Source organism: Branchiostoma floridae, chromosome 2 (genome assembly GCF_000003815.2).
Source record: "Branchiostoma floridae strain S238N-H82 chromosome 2, Bfl_VNyyK, whole genome shotgun sequence".
NCBI lineage: Eukaryota > Metazoa > Chordata > Leptocardii > Amphioxiformes > Branchiostomatidae > Branchiostoma > Branchiostoma floridae.
In genome coordinates, this window is record NC_049980.1 from 7,436,472 (window position 1) to 7,460,050 (window position 23,579).

At 41.2% G+C, this 23,579-nt stretch overlaps 4 protein-coding genes across 5 annotated transcripts in view; 3 read left to right on the forward strand and 1 right to left on the reverse strand.

The window, feature by feature from the left end:
- LOC118432362 (prokineticin receptor 2-like) overlaps positions 1-285 on the forward strand; it is a 2,029-nt gene extending 1,744 nt beyond the window's left edge. The window contains exon 3 of the mRNA XM_035843900.1: positions 274-285. Coding sequence (XP_035699793.1) covers positions 274-285 — 12 coding nt within the window. The remainder of the gene's footprint in view (positions 1-273) is intronic.
- Positions 286-608: 323 nt separating this feature from the next.
- Positions 609-8,770, forward strand: LOC118409269 (digestive cysteine proteinase 1-like). Its single transcript, XM_035810161.1, has 10 exons — positions 609-693; positions 1,340-1,483; positions 2,102-2,274; positions 3,916-4,159; positions 4,830-5,031; positions 5,847-6,040; positions 6,274-6,365; positions 6,704-6,865; positions 7,291-7,480; positions 7,968-8,770. Exons 1-10 carry the CDS (start codon positions 654-656, stop codon positions 8,165-8,167), a joined length of 1,641 nt encoding a protein of 546 aa, XP_035666054.1. The 5' UTR covers positions 609-653; the 3' UTR covers positions 8,168-8,770.
- Positions 8,771-9,627: 857 nt separating this feature from the next.
- Positions 9,628-14,754, reverse strand: LOC118409270 (BTB/POZ domain-containing protein KCTD7-like). 2 transcript variants are annotated; one of them, XM_035810163.1, is made up of 2 exons: positions 14,633-14,754; positions 9,628-10,489 (listed from the first exon to the last, which is right to left on the reverse strand). In XM_035810163.1, exons 1-2 carry the CDS (start codon positions 14,645-14,647, stop codon positions 9,707-9,709), a joined length of 798 nt encoding a protein of 265 aa, XP_035666056.1. In that variant the 5' UTR covers positions 14,648-14,754; the 3' UTR covers positions 9,628-9,706. The 2 variants fall into 2 exon arrangements, with proteins under 2 accessions (XP_035666056.1, XP_035666055.1); XM_035810162.1 differs by lacking the exon at positions 14,633-14,754 and adding an exon at positions 11,042-11,902.
- A 227-nt stretch (positions 14,755-14,981) lies between these two features.
- LOC118432371 overlaps positions 14,982-23,579 on the forward strand; it is a 15,377-nt gene continuing 6,779 nt past the window's right edge. Inside the window, exons 1-9 of the mRNA XM_035843913.1 lie at positions 14,982-15,351; positions 16,670-16,777; positions 17,538-17,571; positions 17,698-17,939; positions 18,542-18,849; positions 19,707-19,914; positions 20,946-21,065; positions 21,746-21,868; positions 22,782-22,982. Coding sequence (XP_035699806.1) covers positions 15,307-15,351; positions 16,670-16,777; positions 17,538-17,571; positions 17,698-17,939; positions 18,542-18,849; positions 19,707-19,914; positions 20,946-21,065; positions 21,746-21,868; positions 22,782-22,982 — 1,389 coding nt within the window. The 5' untranslated portion in view covers positions 14,982-15,306. The remainder of the gene's footprint in view (positions 15,352-16,669; positions 16,778-17,537; positions 17,572-17,697; positions 17,940-18,541; positions 18,850-19,706; positions 19,915-20,945; positions 21,066-21,745; positions 21,869-22,781; positions 22,983-23,579) is intronic.

Here is a 23,579-nt window from a genome sequence, read left to right on the forward strand (position 1 = left end):
GAGTAAAGGAAACAAAATCTGGCTTCTTCGGTGCTGGTGGGTTGTTTTCCCTGATTGCAGAGATATTGCAATTTGCGTATAGCTATAAAAAATATACCTGTGGCAGACCCCTCCCCAGTTCTCTTGCTCAACTTAACTTGTAACGCTGGCAGACTGAATTTGACCATCGCCGGAGATAACAAAATTTCAACAGCAGACAAAGGTTAGACCAGGGTTTATGTTGGACGTCCTTTAGACATCTTATCGGGCTTTCTATTTTGTCAATCTCATCAGTTTCCTTCTTGATGGCGGGGAAAAAAATGTCTGACAAATTGGAAAGCCCTAAACGCATAAAGAGACGCCAAAACCAACCTGAGCCTAACCTCTGCTTGGCGAGTACGCTAGAGGTCATTGAACTGTTCGTACACACAATCTTTGCCTATGGGGGGGGGGATAATTTTGTAAATTTTGTAGATAAATGCCATCAGTTTAAAGACTGAATGTTGTTACATAAGGCTTTAATCATATAATTTCGACTAGTTCGTTTTGTAGTCATATCATAAAGTTGTACGTGTATGATCATTATAAGATAGATAACCTACCCCCCTATATCAATGGTATAGTCTAGCTCAGAAGAGGTGCACGTGACGGTCACACACACAGGGACAAGAAACATGGCGGGACAGAAGTTATGCATTCTGCTGCTATTCGCTGGTAAGACTCCTCTCCCTGCGTGCTTTAGCTGTAACAGTGTGTAAGCTTGTTCAGGGCCAAGGAATAGGGCATTTTGTTCTGATGGTTATGTTTATACGGCTTGAGTCTTTGACTGACACAGATTGAGATAGTTAGTTCATCCATAACGACTGTTTTTTGCTTGCAGGATTTTTTTAGCTGGACGTTTTAACGTATTATTATATGCCCTGTACATCTTGATCAATCTACGTTGTAATAAGTATAATTCATGTTGCCCGCATGTGTAGTGAAATTCACAAAAGAGGAATTAGTTAGAATCCAAATTAAAATCAGAATTCTTGAACTAATTGAATTTCCACTGCATGGCAGGCTGAAGTGCACTTTTTATTACCTCCATCTTATGGTAACTTTAGGTAACTTTATTGCTTTTGGTGTGTTTTTGTGTTTCCCAAATATTTGTAGAGTCTGCATGTATATATATATAGCTTTGCGAAGATTTTAATGATTTCGGGTAGCATGACAGATGTACACAATGAAATGCAAAATATTCAATTTGGTATTACCACATTTGTATGAGGAAAGTCTACAGTGCCAACATCTTCCATGTGTGCTTTGTCCTGCTTGAATTTAGATTGACTTTGTTGATGTCTTTTTTTTCCCTGGGAAGGCCTGGCCTGCACCAGTGCAGTGAAAATGCCCACCATGTACCACGTGAGAGGCTTTCTCTCCCTGCCGTATGCTCAGATCCACGAACCATTTGAGGTATGGTACAATGAGAAGGCTGGGATGAGCAGGATCGACTTCTATGGTGGTAAGTTGTTCATTTGAAAGACTAGTATGTTTTTTATTAGCTCAGTGGCGTTTAGGACAATATCTGTACTATTTTTCTTCACCCCACAATACCATAAAATTGTTAGTAATTGTGTTTGTTTCTATGGCATGCCCATCAAGCTGCCTCATAGTGTAACACAGTGTAAGCTGCATATCCATGCATGCACGGACCTCCATTTAACGTCCTATCTGAGAGATATAATGAAGTGAGGAATGCTGAGTGCCTTTCGCAAGGGCAACAGTCTTAGAGCATATTGAAGAACTCAAACCCAGAACCTCTGGGCTTTGAGCCAAATACACCACACTACCATATGAAACCACAGAGATTTTATGGGCAAAAATGGGACTATGCCCAGTGAGGAATAGTAAAATACCCCTTTCTGAGTTTAGTATTATCATGCTAGTTGAATAAAGAGGTTGGCCGAAACCTTCGTGTTTAAGAGGTTAGACATTTATCTGTTCGTACGACTGTCCATTCCATAGCTGTTCAGCCATAGGGTCAGCATTAACTAAAGACAATATATATTGGACTATGGAAAATTGTGAATAAAACGTCTTGAGTTAATCTCCTTTCTATTTGTCTCTATATATATATAAGACATGATGTCAACTATCCAGAAAAGCGACCCAAAGACAGGAGGCGCCATGTACAAGATGGCGTACATGACGACAGAGAAGGTGACCAACCAGAAGTCATGTTTCCAGATCAACGGCGACAAGGAAAATCCGGTCATGCCACAGTCCATATTCCCAGACACCACCAAGTTTAAAGTAAGCGCTCGGTTAGGATGATAGATAATATCACACCCTTTGAAGACCGATAGACAGACATGTTGTTCTTATAGATAAGCATATGAAGACAGGCAATAATCTTGCTGTGGACAGCTATCTTCAAAGGAGGGATAGTTTTGAAAGATTCATTCAACCTCCTTCAATTAATGAATTGTGTTGATCCTTTGTTGTTGCTTTGTTGCTCCAAGCAGATCTGCTGGAAGATCTGCTAAGATTAGAATTGTGGTCCATTAACATTATCCTATGAGCTAACATTTCAGTTGTGAGACTGTCCTTTTAGTCTTGGGCTGGTTTGGTTTAAACAACTTTATCAACTATAAAACTAATACATGTAAAGATTCAACTGATTACCTCAATGACAAATGTAGGACCTGGAAGTTTTGACTTTTGGGCTCTATCTTTGTGTGTTTCTGGAACAATGACATAAGAACCTCTAGAGTGGATTGTGATGATTTTTGGAATTTGGTAGGTCTTGTGGATACAAATGTCAAGGTTGATTTCGGGCCACATGCTGGCTGCAGAACTTCCTGTTTTTCTATCTTACTGTAAATCCCGGCATGCTGTGGCGCTGATGTTTTCATGGCAGATAACTTTTGATGTTAGGAAGAAGTAGTACAGTCAAACCTGTCTATAGCGGCTACTCAAGGGACTGGAGAAATATGGCCACTATAGACAGGTGGCCACTATAGAGAAAATGTTGATCAATTGACCATGAGCAAGCTACACATGATTTCAGTTCCCACTAATCTTTCTCACCAAGTAACATTGTCTCGATCGGTAAATTCCGACATAACTTCTGCTACCGCCAAAATGACCCTGTCATGAACTCCAAATCCTCGCAAACTACAATTTCAAACCCGGCACAGGGTGACATAAGGCCGCCGTATGGTTGCAACAGGCAGTGTTTCTGTATCAACGGGACCGGAAATCGTGTGGCCGTGGCCGCGTTGGACAGGTGGCCGCTAAGCCTATTTCTTAATCATTACGAATCCAAGGGACCGACAAAAAGTGGCCACTATAGCCAGGTGGCTGCTATACAAAGGTGGCCGCTAATACAGGTTTGACTGTATAGGTTTCTACTAGCCTGATTAGTCTAGCCTTGTTTGCTTCCGATGGTTGTGGCAGGGTAGAGACCTTTGGGAGTGGACCAAGCCAACAAGGCTGGACTCCGGGCTAGGTTTCCAGCCCCCTAGCTTAGGCCACACCAATTTAATTTCTTGGTTCTCAGGTTTTTTTTTTAAATTAAAAAAAAAACCTAACTGGAAAAACATGATAAAAATTAAGCCTGAGGACCAGGTTTGTGCCCGGGTGCACTCAGTTTTATGGGGTGAATACAATCATATTCAAGTCGTTCTCCCTACCTTATAGCTTTATGATGTCCTCTTGCTACAGGTATATTTTCACTTTTAAAGATCTAAGAATCAAGAAATTACATTAGTATGGCCATATAATTGAATTCTCAAAAGTGAAGCACAAGATGAGGTCAATTTTAGGATAATATGATATAGAATGAGAGTCCAAATGTGAAACAACCATGTCTTTGTATAAACTGCTACTCTAGAGTACATACTAACATTTCTGTGTGACACTGATCAAATTTGTTATGTCTCTTAATTGTAGAGTATTGGAACCTTCCCCTACAAGGGACTAGACTGTACCGCTTACATGCTGAATACTGTTGAAGGAGGAGGCAACAAAAACAATACATACATCCTGTACATGAGCAAGGGGAAGACAGAAGTGCCAGTAGCGTACTACATGAAGGGATACGACAGTCTGCTCGGCTCACACTATGACGAGTACCTGCTGGACTATACCATGTTCAGTTCGGAGGTGTCAGATGGTGACTTTGAGATTCCGAAAGGTATGGTTCCTGCGCAAGATAAATGAAAATGATCTTGTACTGTTCAAAATTCAAAACTTCTATTCCCTTGAAATCTGAGACCAAAGATGTACCAAGGTTAAGTAGATCTGAATCAGATGTAAAAATAGTGACACTACTAGACTAGTAGTGATTTGAATGCATGTGCTAGACCAGTTGAATTTACATCGCATATATGTTTAGAGCATCATTGCAAATGTAAATGTTATCAATCTGTATCAATTTGAATTAAAGCTGATGTACAAATTTCAAGTTTGAAAGAATCAAGGAAATCCCTTGGCTGAATACTGTATAAAGTATTCAAGCTTGATTTCTGAAGTTTCTGAAGAGACTTGTCTATGGAACTAAATACTCAAACGTATAGGCATGAAAGCATTGATCTACTCTAAATATAGCCTTACTTTGAAAAATTCCAATATTGTGTCAGTTTATCCTTGCTCTTACTCTTACAGACACACTTTACTTTGTGAGATGCTTTCTCATTCATGACAATGTCTCTAACTTAGGGAGAAGAGATGCTGTTCCAGTTGGTGTTCCATCAATACCCAGAAGTGGTCTCTTTAGCATGCACGGAGCAAACTCGTAAAAAAAAACACATAACAAACAACTAGTTTATGGCCAGAACAATGATTGTTAAAACTTACATTTTCAGGGATGAAGTGTGGTGACTTCCCTGGACCTGGGGTGGAGCACCACATGACCTTTAACCCCATGAAGGACTTCGTGGAGCATCACCAAGGAAACGACCGCACCCACCAGCTGTTCCGGGAGTACCGTCAGAAACACGGGCGGACGTACGAGGATGGCAGCAGGGAGCATGCTCAGAGGCACAGCGTGTTCACAACTAACTCAAGGTCACTACTATTCATTTGACTTACAAATTGTATTGTTATCGTTTGTAGAATTTTGTACATCACTTTTTCAACTTCTCAAGCTGAGATCAACTAGCTGATTTTTTTTAATGTGCAGGATGTAATGTTACATATATATATATAGTTTATGGTTTGGTTTGTTTTGTTTTGTATAACTGGTAAACCACCTTTTGACATACTGTAAATGCAGAAATGTTCGCGGTGACCACTTCACTGCGAACTTAAAACCACCGTGAACATTTTTCTATTATGGTATTAGACTTCAATCTATGGTGTTACCGCGAACTTAAATCAAACGCGAAATGTCTTTTTTCCCGCTACCGCAAAATTAAATCCCTGTGAACTTAAATGCATTTACAGTAGTACACCATGGCCAGTTTTGTACAGCAAGTACAAGCTGGATGAGAGTGGACTGTAAAGTTTGATCCACTCACATGGACATCTACGATTAAACTTTCCAAAAAGTGTGATGGGATCTCAAATGTACTCAAGGTGTGTCTCTCTTTAAACAGGGGACCTCAGACTTTACTTCCCATCCGAGAGGACATCCCTAACCAAAACTTGGTAATCATTTTGGCCTGCGTCAAGTGAGGAAATAGCTGTAAAGTGTCTTTCCCATCGAAGGACATAGCACTAGCTATAGGGTCTGCTAGGGATTCAAACTCAAGCCCAAGTTATCAGATTCTAAAGTGTAAGTCAGGACCACCTCTACTATTCAAATGGATACTTAATCAGGTATTTTGTTAAGGGGAGTATTATGAGCTTGAACAGCGAATTCCACACAATGTTTTTTTTAGGCTGATTCATTCCAAGAACCGTGCTAACCTCGGCTACACCCTGGCCATCAACCATCTGGCAGACCGCACGGATGACGAGCTGAAGATGATGCGTGGTCGCACCTACAGCCCAGAGCCTAACAACGGCCTGCCCTTCGATGAAGAGGAGCTTATAGTGACAGATATTCCTGACAACATCAACTGGGCTATCAGAGGTACCCGTCAGATTGAGTGTAAATCATGATAAAGATGTTGCTAAGAGGAGTGATCAATAAGTTTTTGTCTTCACCTGGAAATAAGGTACACATCCAAAACATTGGGGTAATATAGTGTAAAAACCTTTTCTGTCAACCCAAAACTAAATCATTGTTATTATTACTTTATGGTGTTCCCAGAAGTTGTCACTCCATCTGTCCCTGTGATTACACCACATATACTCCTGTCCCAGGTGCTGTGACCCCAGTGAAGGACCAGGCTGTCTGCGGGTCCTGCTGGAGTTTTGGCGCTGCAGAGGCCATCGAGGGAGCTTGGTTCAAAAAGGTACTTGCAACATCCAATGTGTCTACAATTCTTTGTATAGGCAGCCTGTGGTCTTGATATTTTGGTGACAGAAGAAGAAAGATAGCTTGTGATGCAAGGAAGAAATTTTGTAGGTTTGGGCCCTAGCAGCTTGCTCTGGAACTGTAGTTTTTTTTTACATGGAAGGGTTGCTAGCCCTTCACTTTTAACATGCTTGAGATCCCCTTTTTACTTCCTGGAGCAGCCCCAGCTGGTGCATTTCCTGACCCTGGAACTTGAGTAGGGCTCTCCCAGTTAATTTGAGCTGATAGATTGCTAAATTGATTTTAACCTTGATTCATGACCTTCTTACCCCCCAGACAGGCCTGCTGGTGCCCCTGTCCCAGCAGAACCTGATGGACTGTTCCTGGGGGTACGGGAACAACGCCTGTGACGGTGGGGAGGAGTGGAGGGCGTATGAATGGGTGATGAAACATGGAGGCATTGCAACAGCTGCTCACTATGGACCTTACACAGGAGCAGTGAGTTTCACTACTGTTCCATAAGGCCTAGGAAAAAAATTGGGTTTTCAGTCTTTTGGTGACCTCACATTTTTTACCAAAAAATTACAGACGGGAAACCGTTAGTGGCTCAATTCTGTGCTGATTTATTGAAGAACCCAATAAATCAAAGGGGGCCGTTTGCAGCTTGTTTGTGCGTCTTTTTCAAGGCTGAAAGTACGAAATAATGGTACAAATGTGCCAGTATGCTGAACTAAATGTACATATCGTTGCAATTGTCTCATCCAGAAATTTTTAATTTAGATGCTCTAAAAACTGCTCTGGGCGCCTTTAAAGCTCACTAATACATGTATGGTCTGTCCTCTTCGCACAAGATCGATGACACGGCAGCCGGATTTAACTAGAATGATACCCAGGCTAAATCTCACACTACTGTTTTTCAACAGGACGGCAAGTGTCACTTTGACCCCAAGCACGTTGGAGCTGTTGTAACTGGTTACGTAAACGTGACCTCTGAAAACGGAACTGCCCTGAAGATGGCACTGGCCAACTTCGGCCCAGTGGCTGTCGGGATAGACGCAGCCGTGAAGACCTTCAGCTTCTACGCCAACGGCGTCTACTATGACAAGGACTGTGGTATGTACAGAATCTTGTTTTGATACACCTCTCATTAGAATAGATGCATTTATCCAAAACTACCATTTCTTTTAGCAGTGGAATAATTATACTAACTAGTATTTGTAGGTGTTAACCATTACCTACAATACATTGATGTCATGTACATGGCTATGTTGTTCATATGCCTTTGATTAAAAAAAGAAATTACTAGTATTCTTCTGGTTGTGACAGAAAGCATAGATGTTACTGTTATTAGGTACCGTACTGGGGAAATTCTCTTTTTGACAAGTCATTGAACAGTGGACCATTGTTGGACATCCTGTCTTAAGGACTGCAACCCTTTCCACTAGCGTGTATGATTCTGCCCAATCTTGTTGGTCTGGAGGCAGGGTTGCTTAACACTGGACAATGCGCAGTACTTTTTGTGTGCCATTGATTGCAATGCACATGTAGCCTTGCAAACTGCAAGATATTCAGATTGATTGACATGTGTCTCCCCCGATAGGTAACAAGCCAGAGGACCTGGACCATGCAGTGCTGGCGGTTGGCTATGGTAGCATGCCTGACAGCAAGGGCAACATGCAGGACTACTGGCTCATCAAGAACTCCTGGTCCACGCACTGGGGCGACAACGGTTACGTCCTCATCTCTCAGAAGGACAACAACTGTGGCGTGGCCACTGATGCCACGTATGTCAAGGTGTAATCGTGGTACCCCATGGAGTAATAGCCTGGTATCCACCATATTCTAGCTCCACTTAGTCCTTCGGTTGCTTCCTTGTAGAATAGACAATGATTTCTGATTGGCTCTGTGTGTTAGAGATCAATAAGTCATTCATCAGTTTGACCCTGTTACTCTGCTGAGACATACTTGGTGCAGGACGTACGAACAAAAATCATTCGAGCAAACTAAAGCTATGATATCTTGGAAGCTCATCTGCGTTGGTTGTAATCATAGTACAATGCTAAACTTTCTTTCAACGCAAAGGTATACATGAATCAAAATTTTCGATAACAAAATTTTGCCTTCTTCAAGATCAATACTGATGATGAATACAACATGTACATTTGTATGTGTTGGAAGAAAGTTTAGCATTGTTCTAAAGCTAGGATAGATGGATACCAGGCTATTGGAATGGTGTATCATTTGTGATAAAAAGATCCTGAAGGCTGCCAATTAGAAAACATGACAACATGTGGCTTATAAAGCAATTTAGTACCATGTGCTTGCATGGGTCAGTTGAAGTAGAATTTTGATATGCTTAGCTCTATGCACTTACAATGCCGGTATACTTGCATCTTTTGGATATGAGAATGATGGGAAATGTGAGAAATTTGAAATCACTGCAATTATTATGCATAAGCTGGATGGATTATGGATTTCAGTGATATGCACATGATGAGATAATACTAGTAATGATGATAATTATGATGCTCAAAAATGAATGCCCATCCTGCCACATTTGAAATATTCATTTATTGGTTTTGCTTTTGAAGCACAAACATATTTTGTGTGAGAGAAAAATTTGAAATATATTTACTATGCAAGTTATTTCAGACTTTATTTAGCCAAAGGCATTGAATAAGATGTTAAATGTATATTCAGGGAAGAATTGAAATGATTGCCAAAAAATTAAGCAAAGCATGGTCATTTAGTTGTTTGCACTTGAAAAAAAAAACACTTTGTCCTGGAATGAAACTATTCTTTTGACTGTAACACTTGTATTTCCACATCATTTAACATGATATTAGATAACATGATATGCGCTTGACAAAAAATATCCCTACCAGTATGTGCATTTTAGTACATATATATGAACCTATGGAAGGAGTATATTTAGTATACATTGAGTAGTATACATTCTTTATTTTGAATGGAATAACAAAGATATTCCCATAGCCTATTTAAGGCCGTAGGGGTAGTGGGTTGTTATGCACTGGCATGGAACGATATGATGATGATGCACTAGGTATGTTTTGGGCAGGGTATTGGAAGGTTGAGTCCATCGCTCTCCTTCCACCACCTTTTACCTCCACAACCATTTAGTCAGGTAGAGAGGTCTTATAAAGCGCCTTTCCCAAAGACACAACATCCCTAGCATGTCAGGGCTTTCCAACCTAATACCTCTGGGTTCTGGGCCTAACACCGTAACTGTTTTTGCCAACATGACGCCATGTTACAAAATACAAATACATACAATTGTATTCAACGTGGAAATGTCTTGCATCTCAGATTTTAAGCTTCTCACCACCATTCAAAAACCACTCCATAAAGGTGCTTCCCACATGACACTTTTGCCATCTGACCAAACTCGTGTGACCACTGGCATTTCCCCACTTCCAGCCTTGCCTCATTACTCTCTCTCACTGAGTATCCTCTTTTCCTCAAGTCTTGAAGCATAACTTTAAACACATCTTTTTCCTCAACTTCAACATCCCATGGTCCAAGACTCAACCCGGCATGTCCTTCCTTACAGTCGTGCGTTGCAACATGAATGTCCACATTAAACAACTTTCTTCCTTTCTCCAAGTCTTCAGATGACATCTTTAAATACCTAGCTTGTTTGTGTGGCCTTGAATAACCAATGAGCTCCTTTCTGTACAAGCAGATCAAAACTGTTGAAGATTTAAGGGGATAATCTGCCTCGGTGGCAAGTCGGATGAGTGTTTCCATGGTTTGGAAGTAGTTTGGAAATTGTCCTAGGAAATGCTGCCGGCGACTTTCCCCTATGATTGGCGGTGTCTCCCGTAGTTTACTCGCAAGCGGTTCAATGCCAAAATACTGAGCCTCGAGGTACAACTGCTTACAGACGTCCAAAGGGGGAAGTTGACCCCGTCTCAGGAAGTTCAGAATGTGGCCAAAGTAGGTGCCATCACTGTCAATGAAGTAACAGCCTGAGGCGTCTTTGACAACGTTGTGACGTCCGCTGAACATGGCTGCCAACATGGAGTCCTCGTACTTGCGAAGAGTGGAGAGGGAAGTGGTGAAATGGACACCGCCGACATTCAGATCGATGACCTTTGGGAACTGGTGAGAGACAAAATATACATTAAGAAAGTGAGGGAAGTAAGAGTGCAAAGGCTACATACATGTAAAATGCCTCCAAACTAGAATATTAAGCACAATTTATATGTACTTGAAAAATACATGCAGGTACCCTACTTGTGTTACGAAAGTGTTAATATCACGTACAGAGCAGGACACATGTTCAGCTGCAGTACTAAGGCAAATGTTTGTTTCCTGGGACCAGACCAACCCTGGAAAAAAACTGCCATTCTATATCTAGCCTTACTTTGGGTCAATGGCAATAAAATATTTGATCAGACATCTGAGTGATGAACTTCAAAACAGACTTCCTGTATTTTACACTATTTGCTGAATCACTTTGGCTGAATTAAGAATTAAAAAAAAAGAATCCCTATGTAACAAAACAAATATAACTATTGTACATTGATTTTACTAGTGTCTCAAGTCCAAAATTATATGTTCCGATCATCTTAAACTTCAACTCCACATTATTCAAGCTTTTGTGAGAGAAATACAAGGGAGTTGAATCATACACTCAAATCATAAACTCACTGGAGATGCTGACTCTGCATTTTGCTCCTCTTTTGGAGATTTTTTGATGAGCTGCTCAACCAGACGTTTTGGCAAGGACATGGTGAAGCATGTTGATATTCCAAACAGTGAAAGCAATTTCCCTTTCACCAACGTGTTACCCGGAGCACTACATAGTCAACATGCTTCCTGTCTGCATATTTCAAATTCTAGGTGTATTTGTAGCCCTTAGTGCTCTCCAAGCAGAAGTTAGGCTCCAGCTTATTTTGGATGTCTTTTTGTTACTAGCCATTTCATTAGGTCGTCTATTTTGTCAGGTTTTCAGTTTGGCTGGTGGACAAAAAGAAAACCTGGCAAAAGAGAGACCCTGGTAAAATACCTAAAAGGAAGTCTAAAACATGCCGGAGCATTAGTTACCTCTGCTTGGATAGAAGCTTCTAAAACAGGCCCACGGTGTGACACTTTGCCCTTGATCTGAATGGCAGTGGCCGGACACAGTTCATGTTACTATGCTGGCCTGGTTCTGACAGTCTCAGGTCACCACAACCACAAGAGGAATGTCTCACTCGTTTTGGCCTATTTAGTCATGTGTTTTTTAACCTCCTTGGTCATTCATACCAGACAGATTTCTGATATATCATTAGGGAGAATATCAAGGGATTTCACATTAGGGCAAGCACTGACAAGAGCCAGAATTGCCCCTTGAATGGCTAGAAAATCATGATGGACATGAGCAGCTTACATTAACATCTGATAATATGATGAGGATACATGATACAACAACATAACACGTTATAACTTAATCCCAGGGTATTAGGTAGAGGTTAGTGCCACACACAAAATTTTTTGTCAGCAAGGGTTTTCCCCATACCTATCCCCTCTTTGATCAAATTTTTACCCTTGGCTTCAAAAAGCGTTAGTGCAGGTCATTTAATGTTATCATATCAGTATCAGTAACACTTCGTTTGTTTACGTCAACTAACCTTATCCGCCCCCTACCCTGATCGATCTGAGTCCAAATGCTGTAAAATTATGGAGATCCATCAAACGTTAGAAACACACGTCGAAACTGTGAGCCACACTGAGGTATCACAGCAAGGTCGAATTTTTTTCCTATAGATGTAAGTAAAGATCCATGTCTTCAAAAAGTGTTTCCAGTCCTGTTGTCATACATACAGCCAGGTATAGTTTTCTAAGTTTTAATATTTCAACTGAACACATAATTATTTACTCTAGCTCTAGACCTCAAACATTAACTCTATTGTGGAAAACATTGGTTACGGTCGCATTTGTCTCGTCACGAAAATGCAAATGAGCAAACGCCCGATTTCACGACCACGAAATTGGAATATGACCTGATGTTGCGACGTTGCACGTGAGTTGCCCAATGCCGGCACGCGAGGAAGCCCAGGACAGCGATCGTGCCCCACGACGTATGTCTATGATTCTCAAACTGACAACATACAATAATTGACGAATCGCTGGGAAAAATGATGCCCCACGACGCATGTCTATGATTCTCAAACTGACAACATACAATTGACGAATCGCTGGGAAAAATGATGCCCCACGACGTATAAACGTTATGTCTATGATTCTCAAACTGACAACATACAATAATTGACGAATCGCTGGGAAAAATGATGCCCCACGACGTATGTCCATGATTCTCAAACTGACAACATACAATTGACGAATCGCTGGGAAAAATGATGCCCCACGACGTATAAACGTTATGTCTATGATTCTCAAACTGACAACATACAATAATTGACGAATTGCTGGGAAAAATGATGCCCCACGACGTATGTCTATGATTCTCAAACTGACAACATACAATTGACGAATCCCTGGGAAAAATGATGCCCCACGACGTATGTCTATGATTCTCAAACTGACAACATACAATTGACGAATTGCTGGGAAAAATGATGCCCCACGACGTATAAACGTTATGTCTATGATTCTCAAACTGACAACATACAATAATTGACGAATCGCTGGGAAAAATGATGCCCCACGACGTATGTCTATGATTCTCAAACTGACAACATACAATTGACGAATTGCTGGGAAAAATGATGCCCCACGACGTATAAACGTTATGTCTATGATTCTCAAACTGACAACATACAATAATTGACGAATCCCTGGGAAAAATGATGCCCCACGACGTATGTCTATGATTCTCAAACTGACAACATACAATTGACGCATCTGACAGTGCTACCGTAATGATGTGAAAATGTGACATATGACAATGCGAAGAACTAATTTTGTCATCTGCCCTACTATGATTTTAAATCTAGTAACATCTGACAATGGTCCTTACAACCGGTGTCAGTTTTTTTTATCTAAGATCTGACATTGGCCCTTACACCATGTCAGGTTTTCAATCTAACATCTGTCATTACGCCATGTCAGATTTTTAATCTAACACCTGACATTTTTCATATTATTGTCAGATTTCCTGTCTGACATCTGACAATCATCCTCCCAATGTAAGATTTCTAGTCTAACATCTGACACTTTTTGTAGCACTGTCAGATTTTTGAATCAAACATCAAACATTCGTCTTCAAACAGTCAGATTATTTCAATCTAAAATCTGATTTAAAAATCTGACATGGCGCAAGGACCAATGTCAGATGTTAGATTAAAAACCTGACTTGGTGTAAGGACCAATGTCAGATGTTAGATTAAAAACCTGACTTGGTGTAAGGACCAATGTCAGATGTTAGATTAAAAACCTGACTTGGTGTAATATTTCAGGTCATCATAGTAGGGCAGATAACAGAAGTTCTTCGCATTGTCATATGTCACATATTCACATCATTACGGGTAGCACTGTCAGATGTGAAATCAGATATGACAGAACTGATGTATGTTGTCAGTTTGAGAATCATAGACATACGTCGTGGGGCATCATTTTTCCCAGCGATTCGTCAATTGTATGTTGTCAGTTTGAGAATCATAGACATACGTCGTGGGGCATCATTTTTCCCAGCAATTCGTCAATTGTATGTTGTCAGTTTGAGAATCATAGACATACATCGTGGGGCATCATTTTTCCCAGCGATTCGTCAATTGTATGTTGTCAGTTTGAGAATCATAGACATACGTCGTGGGGCATCATTTTTCCCAGCAATTCGTCAATTGTATGTTGTCAGTTTGAGAATCATAGACATACGTCGTGGGGCATCATTTTTCCCAGCAATTCGTCAATTGTATGTTGTCAGTTTGAGAATTATAGACATACGTCGTGGGGCATCATTTTTCCCAGCGATTCGTCAATTATTGTATGTTGTGAGTTTGAGAATCATAGACATAACGTTAAATATACGTCGTGGGGCATCATTTTTCCCAGCGATTCGTCAATTGTATGTTGTCAGTTTGAGAATCATAGACATACGTCGTGGGGCACGATCGCTGTCCTGGGCTTCCTCGCGTGCCGGGATTGGGCAACTCACGTGCAACGTCGCAACGTCAGGTCATATTCCAATTTCGTGGTCGTGAAATCGGGCGTTTGCTCATTTGCATTTTCGTGACGAGACAAATGCGACCGCAACCAAAACATTCTTGATGAATCCATCCATCCGGTTTATACAATCACCTGTTCTCCAGCCATGAAGGACTTCTGCTTTTCAGTGACCCAGCTCACAGGTAGGTGTTATTGCAACGTCCTTGGTTATTGCCAGTGGTCCTGAATGGATGCGCTATCAAAACAAAAACACTGTGGTAAAAAACACTCAATGGCTTCACTTCCGCCTTTGCTAAAAGGTCAAAGGTTAGTAAGGCAATACCATTATATGGGGGACATATTTTTTCTTTAATGATTCACTACTTGAACATTTTAGGACTTAAATTATTAAGTCAATGCAATATTATTATTCTCTGAAATTTTTGTTTACGGACATAATTTGTGTGCTTATTTACTTATTATTGGTTTATAGAATAGCCCCTCCCTGTCGACAAAGTCGTAACTCCCTCAAGGACCGTGCATGTGCCAACCCGGAAATAACTGGACAAAAAGTGTGAACTTTTGTTTATTGTTCCTCTTCGTGGTCAAAAGCACACCTGTACATTGTGATGACTTCATCAACTGCTGGGAAGTCCCACAAATGCCCCGGTCTGCGTTAGTTTGCGCACTTTGGAACCACCAACGTCCTTGGACCCTCCAATGCGGTTTTAAAAACATCAACATGCAACATTATGGAGCGTTTTCCGGATTGTTGTGGATCAAAGTCTCACGTTGAAATGTCCAGATGGTAAGGAATTTGGATCCTCATGGCAGCAGACGAAGACGAAGGGATGTCCCTCACCAAGAACATGGTAATATGCCAATAGATTAGATCACGCTTCAAGCAGCCTATTAGTCTTAAGGCCATTGTAACTGTAAGAAGTCTGAGACTTAAACCCCCCACTGTTACACTACTCCCCTCTTCTTCTCAAGATTCGTCCTCGAATCTCCAGTTCGAGCACCCTGTGGGCAGGCACATCTCCGGCCTGTTATCCACCAGGGCCACGTCGGGCGCCAATGTAAGAAGTCTGAGGGGCGAGTAGAACAGAAATAAACAATATATACAAATATCCCGACCGGCCCGGGAATCGAACCCGGGTCCTTAGGATCACAACACCAGCGGTCTAACTGATCGAGCCAAAAGCCTGACAGGCGTTTGGCATGGATAGTTAGCACTACTTAAACCCCCCACTGTTACATAACATAATAATTATTTATATGTAAGAAACAATGATATTACCAACATCCTGGACAAGAGAATTCAGAACATGTTAATCCTATTAATTTATATAACAGTTATATGCCCAATCATCCCAACAAATTATGAGAACATGTAATGTAGGTTAGTCAACAAGATTGATGGCTTGAAAACAAGACTGTGTATTTGTCAATGAAGATTAGACAACCAGGTATTAAGATATGCCAGTTTCACTGACAAAAGATAGTGGATGCTATCTGAAACGTTTTTCCAAAATCATATCCATTTGCTTGAGTAACTGCTTTTTATCAATACAGTGTATTCCTTATCACCCGATACACATAACGATTGTATACTGTCCATTGACCACTTTAATAAGAAGCCTTTTGGGGCCGCGTAGCACAGTGGTACTGTGTATTCGGCCCGTGACCGAGAGGTCGCCGGTTCGAATCCGCCTGTCGTGTTGCCGGTCTTGTGCCCTTGGCCTTGGGAAAGGCACTTTACACGACTTTCCTCACTTTACTCAAGTGAAAAATGAGTCGTCCCTCGGATAGGACGTTAAATGGAGGTCCCGTGTATGGGGAGAGCCATACCCCATGCACGTTAAAAAAAAAACACACGTGCGATGGTGCGGTGTGCGTTGGTGCAAATCCTTCTGTCGGGAGTTGGTGATTCACTTCAAATCATCCGGATGGAGGCCTGGCAAACCTCTGTCTCGTATCAGCCTCATGGTGATCTACATCATTCACCCGGACGGGTTTGTCACCCCGTAAGGGGCGGTATAACCCGTCGTGTGCGAACATGTGCGAACATGTACAGGGTTAGCCCTTGATAATAGCCTACGGCTAGTTGGGCAGCCCTGGCTGTTTGTAAACAGCTGAACAAATAAATAAATACGATAAGAAGCCTTTTATTTGTCACATCCTGTGTAGGAGATGGTCCCACTGAGACCCAGGAAGCCAGCAGGTGAGGATGAAGTGTTGCCGTGCCCCATGCAGGTGGCCATCTATGGGAAACAGGACAGGTGCCAAAGGACTATGGTAAGAGGTGTCAAATGCTTTTTCCCTGTGTGCTGACTTCATCCATCTCTAAATAAGCAGACCAATGTTTTAAGAAAACATTATAAGCATCCACCTGAAAGCCCATCAAAACTGGACGGCATCTTTGGCATTTTAGAAAGCATTAATTTCGCTGAAAATGTGAGAAATTAATAGAATTGTTGTGGCCCAATGGAAAATCAATAATTCACATAGCACTTATGTCATGTTTTTGCTAGGTCAGTTTACACTACAATCAATATTTCACATAGCACTTATGTCATGTTTTTACTAGGTCAGTTTACACACTTATGTAATGTTTTTGCTAGGTCAGTTTACACACTTATGTCATGTTTTTGCTAGGTCAGTTTACAGTGTAAACTGACCTAGCAAAAACATGACATAAGTGCTATGTGAAATATTGATTTTCCATTGGGCCACAACAACTTAACAGCAAGGTCAGGTTTAAAAAAAGTCACAACTGCCTAAGAAGACAATTCAGTGGACTGATAGAATCTGGTCCATGTCAGCAGGTGGTTAATAATTGTGTCAATAGCTATAGGAAAAATCTACAAAGGACAACCAAAAAGTGGTCACATCGGCAAGGTGGCCCTTATGTGTAGTTGGCCACCTTCACAGGTTTGACTCTACTCCTTGTTGAATGCCAAGTTGAATATCTTGCTATTATTCAAGATTATTTTTAGGTCATATGTCGAGGCTACAGTCCAAGTGAATGAATAATTTCTCCTTTGTTTCAATCCAGAAATCAGCATATGTTCATGTGCAGAAATGTGGAGGTAAGTCAGCTCTGTTTCCATCATCTTCATCTTATGTTCAGATTATCTTCTGGACCCGCGGCCATTGTCTCTAAATTCTAGATCCCCATATACCACATCCCTATACCGCATCTCCTTTTTTTACAGGGTTTGGTATCAAGTTGTTCTTCCATGAGATAGCAGGACGAATCTCCCAATGGTTGCCGAGATTCAGTCAAGACAAGGTCCGCAGAGAAATCCTGGAGCATGCCAGGTGCGGAGCCAACTGCTGCGGACGTTTGCACAACCAGGCCAGCTATGAATGTAAAGTCAGCCTCGACAATCTCAACAGCATCATGGCTTGTAGGGAGACAGTTGTGCTGTCTTTCCAAGAATGGGGACAACTAAAGGTGAGGAAATAGTCTATTGTTAAGTTACAAATTCTCAGACCCTTTTATTAGGATATTCAATTATATGGATGAGATCCTCCTAGGGAACCATAAGACTGCTGTGAGCATGCAAAAGAAATGAAAGTTTGGTAGACACACTGGGGCTACAGACACTACTGTGGGTACGGACACTACAAGGGGCATAGACACAACTGGGGGTACAGACAGTTTTTAAAGTACAGACACTGCTAGGGGTACGGACATTACTGTCGTGGGGTACAGACATTTGTTTCTTTGTTTATTTCGATCTCCATTAGACTTTACGTTACTGGGGAGTTCGAACACTACTGGAGTACAGATACTCCAGGGGGTACTGACACTACCAGGGTATGGTCACTCGTGGGGATATGGACACTGGTAGGGGTATGGACACTACTGGGGGCTATGGACACCACTGGGGATATAGACACTGGCATGGGTTAGAACACTACTTGGGGTACATTTTAACCTAAGAAGGATCTAATAGAAACCTGTTGGTATTATGGAAAATTTGAAGTGCTTTACACTGTGTATGGAAAATGGCAATTATTTTATATCATAATTTCTGTTATTATATTTTTCAGGACATTTTTTTCACAGGAAAGAAGAGTAGTAAGAGGCTGGAGCAACTGTTGAAAAGTTGGTTGTCAGAGAAGCCTTGGGAAAGTCATCAGTTTGAAGTGGATATTCCGCCTGATCAGTGCCTTTCCCATGGGAAAGCTGTGTTGTGCATATACCCGAGGTGGCTCGTGTTGTCCAAAGTGTACAGCGAAAAAGAACTGAAGGAAAAAGTGGCTTGTCAGAACCTGCCGGAAGAAGAAGAAGAAGAAGAAATGGAAGTAGACAGCATAGAGGATGTGCACGCACACGTGGAAGCAAAGTTGCCTTTCAGGTATACCAAGTTGGGATTTCAGACCAGTGCTGTATCCAGGACACGTCCTCTTATTCAAAGAGAGAAATTTGCATGTTGGGACTTAAAAGATTCACCTCATGAGTGAAAAGAATCTGAACTTCATGACACAAAGTTGATGAAGTTGTATTGCCCTTGGCTTAAAATGTACAAAACAAATTATCAACAACGAGTGGAACAGAAAAAAGATTTGAACTGTAGACAGCCATACATTGTATGTCAGGCACTTCAGCCTGTTATTGACTTGGCAAATCAGAACAACTAGGCTCAACACTCTGGTCAAGTCAGCCCAGCACCCTTACCCCAACCCTTTTCCCTAATTAGTGTAGGCCAAGTTGACCAGGATGTTGGGCTGAATTATTCAGAACTGTCAGGTTAAGTTGACTCAGGGGTCGAGTTGGTAATGGGTGGAATCATCCAGGTCTCCTTTCAACACATGTCTTCAAAAATTGGTTGACTTCCATCTGCATTTTACGCTTTATGGAAAGTTCCTTGAATTACATACCAACAATCCTGGTTTAAATGGCTAATTCACCTTTTTCTGTGAAGTAACCTACATCCGTTATTTATAAAACAGGGGATTCTGGTATCATGTTAAGTCGACTGCCAGTAGTTTCAAAATGTAATATTCTAAAAATATTGCATTTCAAACCAGCTTCCGTTGACTTACATGTAATAGCCCTGAATTTCATGTTTCCAGATAAAGGTTACCCCGTGGATAAAGGTAAACAAACGTACATGTACTTGCACAGCTATTGTACAATGTTGTCTAAGGATTGTCATAACTTGTCTTCTGCCAATAAGTGTTTATAGATTGTGACAATCACTCCTGACTACAGAGTACCACTGGTGGACCTGCGAACCTTCGGTCCCAACCACGGCACAGGCTTCTACCTGAAGGACGTGAACGACAGACAGTACTTCCTGCGCTGTGAGAAGGGGGAGGACATCAACACCCAGATTGATGAGTACAGAGATGACTTGTTCCAGCAGCTGGCAGATAAGTTCCAAACGGCTTCAAATGTAGATCAAGCAACAATATCACAGGTGGGAATGCCAAAGATCAAAGACTGTGTAAAGAAGGACAGACAGAAATTTGTTCTTTCTTTGTTTTCCATTAGTCCATATTGAATTGATTTTGGGATGAAACCCTATCGAGACCCCAAAACGAATGTGTGAGGGGGAAAAAATCCAGCATTAAAAATGCTACTAGACAGGTCACTAAACATCCAGTCCATTCTTTTCTAAGCTTGGTTTTGTTGTCTTATGTTAAAATTCAGTTCCAGCAGCTTGTAAGAGACAGTCATGACCATTTCAATAATGTTTTTATTGCCATTCTTGTTTAAAGAGGGTCGCTATCATGGCCCCTTGCCCTGACCATGTGCCTCCTTACTCCGGAGAGAAGAGCCTCTGGCAAGCATTAATTTCTAATTAGCCTGGGATGCTATTGGGTCACATGTGGCCAATTTTTTTAAGAACAGCTACTAGTAGGCAAAAATCAATGCCCGTGTGGATGTCATCCATAAAATCAATATGGCCTTAAATTAGTGGTAAACTACCTTGATTTTAGGCATGAACACCAGTAGAAACTGTGAATCCAACCACACTGGGATGGACCCCAGTATTACTATTCTTTCAATAACTGTCCGGTACAGTGGTGGGATCTTATGCTTGTGGTGTGGCTCTCAAATGCGGGATCTCTGGATTTACATCCTATCTAATAGAACATCCCAAACAGAGGCAAGCACCTTGTTTCGGAATTCCACTGAGTGGATTGAGGAAACACTGGTGTTGAATACTTTTCTAAAGGGTTCAACATTTGGGGCCTACAAGGGGTTCAAACTCAACAATCCAAAGTCAACAACTTAAAGTCAACAAACCTATAATACCACAAGACCTTCTTGCACTCTTTTGAGATTTATAAATTCCCTTATAAGTCTCCTTATGATCTGAAATGCTCGATGAGAGACTTAATGTATTTAGAGGAGAACAGATATTTTTATGTCAGCTAGGAATACCTTTGCAATTATGTAACAATGTTGCATTCATACCATCATGGTGTTTCTTTTTTTTTTCAGGTTTTACAGCGTGATGGTTTCTTGTTAAATGTTGGGGTGTTTGCAGAAAAGCCACAACCTGGGAAAGATTGGTGTGTGTATGTGTTTATGACACATCAAAAGACTGATCTGGAGGCATTGGTTAGTATGTAGTATTTACTTTATACTTATATGTACATTGTGCGCAATCGACTGTAGTACAAAAGTTAATCTTTTGCCTCAGAAATTGTAATCATAGCTTTGATGCAGAAGTACAAAAATGAATCATTTGGAAGCGTCATTGGTAGAGGTCAAATTTAAAGCCTGAAAAGGAGGAAGAGGTGTAATATTTATATCTATAGCCACCCATATATAGGCACAACACACCAGCTTTGCTGGCATGCAGTGCAGCAGCAGCTAGTTATATTACACCGAACGACCTGTACATGTCACACCTAATTTTTGTACATCTACCTGTAGCTGCAAGACTATTAGTGCTGTTTATAATCTAATGAGAATGCCCCTACTAGAGTAATTAAAGTGGCAACGAGTTCCACTCTATGATATATGTAATGCTAGTTCACCTTTATCCGCGGGGTAGCCTTTATCAGTGTATCGGAGTATTTGGGGATATATCAATTTTACAGACGGCTGTTTTAGACTGGAATATAAAAATATTGCAATTTGAAACTAACATCCGTCGACTAGATATCCTTAAGTATCTCGTTTGAAGAAAAAATAATGGATATACATGTAGGTTACCATGTGAATAAAGGTGAACTACTGTTAGTTCTTAAGGAAAAACAAAGGTTTGCATTTTTTACTTTTTTTTCCCACTACAGGTAGAGAGCAAGAACCTCCAGCTGGTTTGTCCTCCGAGGCCAGTCGCTATCAGCACCGACATGCGCTGTCCTAAACTGGAGGGGAACAAGGGATACAAGGTGGAGAACCCTGGAGCTGATGAGGTAGGACAAAAGTGCCATAGGGGTGAAAGAATTGCATTATTCTTGATTTTGGATCTCTTGAATGTTGTTGAATATGTCTTTCTTTCTTCCTTTAGTGACCATGATCATTATGTTGATCATTATGGTATGGTCTTTTAAATTATTTAATGTCCTATCCGAGGGACATCCCTAGCCTATGCTAGGTACTCATAGGTAACGTTACATGATCAGGAAACATTGAAGATACCAAGCTGGAGTAAAAGTGGGTAGAATTGGTAAGAGTGTTAGTGCACTGTTACACCTGTCCAACGCCTGTTCACCTTTATCCATGTTAAAGTTAGAAAAAAAAAGTTAAAGTCTGCCCCTGCATCTACGGATGTGTAGGGTGGCGCCCATCTCCACTTCAAAGCCCTTGGACCACACATTTGTGCAAGTCATTACAGCAGGGGGCTGGTCCGCTGGTAGTGATGTGTGTTTAACTTCCATACTCTTCCTCATTAGTGCTGAGTGCTAAGGAGAGAAAGCAACATGTACCATTTTTAGAGTCCTTGCTTATGACTCGGCCGGGGATCAAACTCACGACCTACCGAATGCAAGGCAAACACTCTACCCACTCGGCCATTGCACCGGTTATCCATGGATTAATATATATTATCCATTGTATTTACAAACAGCGCCGGTATTTAGTGATATCAAGTCAACGGACTTACTGGTATTTTCAAATTGCAAATTTTCCCAAATATTTCACTTCACTCTCAGATCACCGTCTGCCGACTTGATATCCCTAAATACCCTGTATTTAGATACAACAGAATGATATAGGTTGCCACCCAGATAAAGATGAACTAGCATTACATGAAAATTGTCATTGTCCAATAGAGTGCATGATGAAGTGGAACTTGCATTGATGGTGTTTGATATTTTTTGCCTTTAGCAGCTTCAGTTATGTTATGAAGCGCTGATGGAGGAGAGGCGTGGCCCGGCAGATGCTCCCAACATGTCCAGCTACAAGATCAAGGTGTCTCCCATGAGGTCCAGTAGAGGGAGCTACGTCAATTCCACCTTCCATGGGAATATGTGCTTCCAAGCAGGGGCAAAGCCTGTCTTTTCCTTCACTGCAGATTTCAGTAGGCAGGTATGTCTCTTCAATCAGGCATTGCAGACGTCTGACTTTTTACTGGTAATACACCAGAATATACAATGAAAAACGTTGGAAAATATTGTAATACGCTTTGAAACATTCCAGGTTTCTAAATTTTTGCTTGAAATTGTGTATGTTTTGCCCAGCGAACAAGAAATCACTAGAAAATACTGGGTGGTGGTGACCCTGGGCTGTTGCCATCTTTGTTATCATTACTAATACAATATCTGTTTAGGCCTACGTCACATTACCCAGGGGGTTTGCGCTGTGTCTAACTAATCTTAGGCCCTGGTCGGGCTCTGAAGCTGGGTAGACATCGGCTCACACAGTCACGAATAAGTTTTTATTCACGTGTCCCGTTAGAGGTCTCGGGGGGATTTCACGCTTCTTCTTTTGTATTCTGGTATATACTTGGTAAATAGCTAGTAGGATCCACTATAGATTAATTAACTCCATATATAACTACATATTTGTATGACGTATAACTGGCATGGCACAAGAAAGATTGGTTTTTGGGTGCTGTGATGATAATGTCTCATGTTCAAAAGTTGGACAAATATTGAAAAAAAATGTTGTGCAAGATTCTGACTC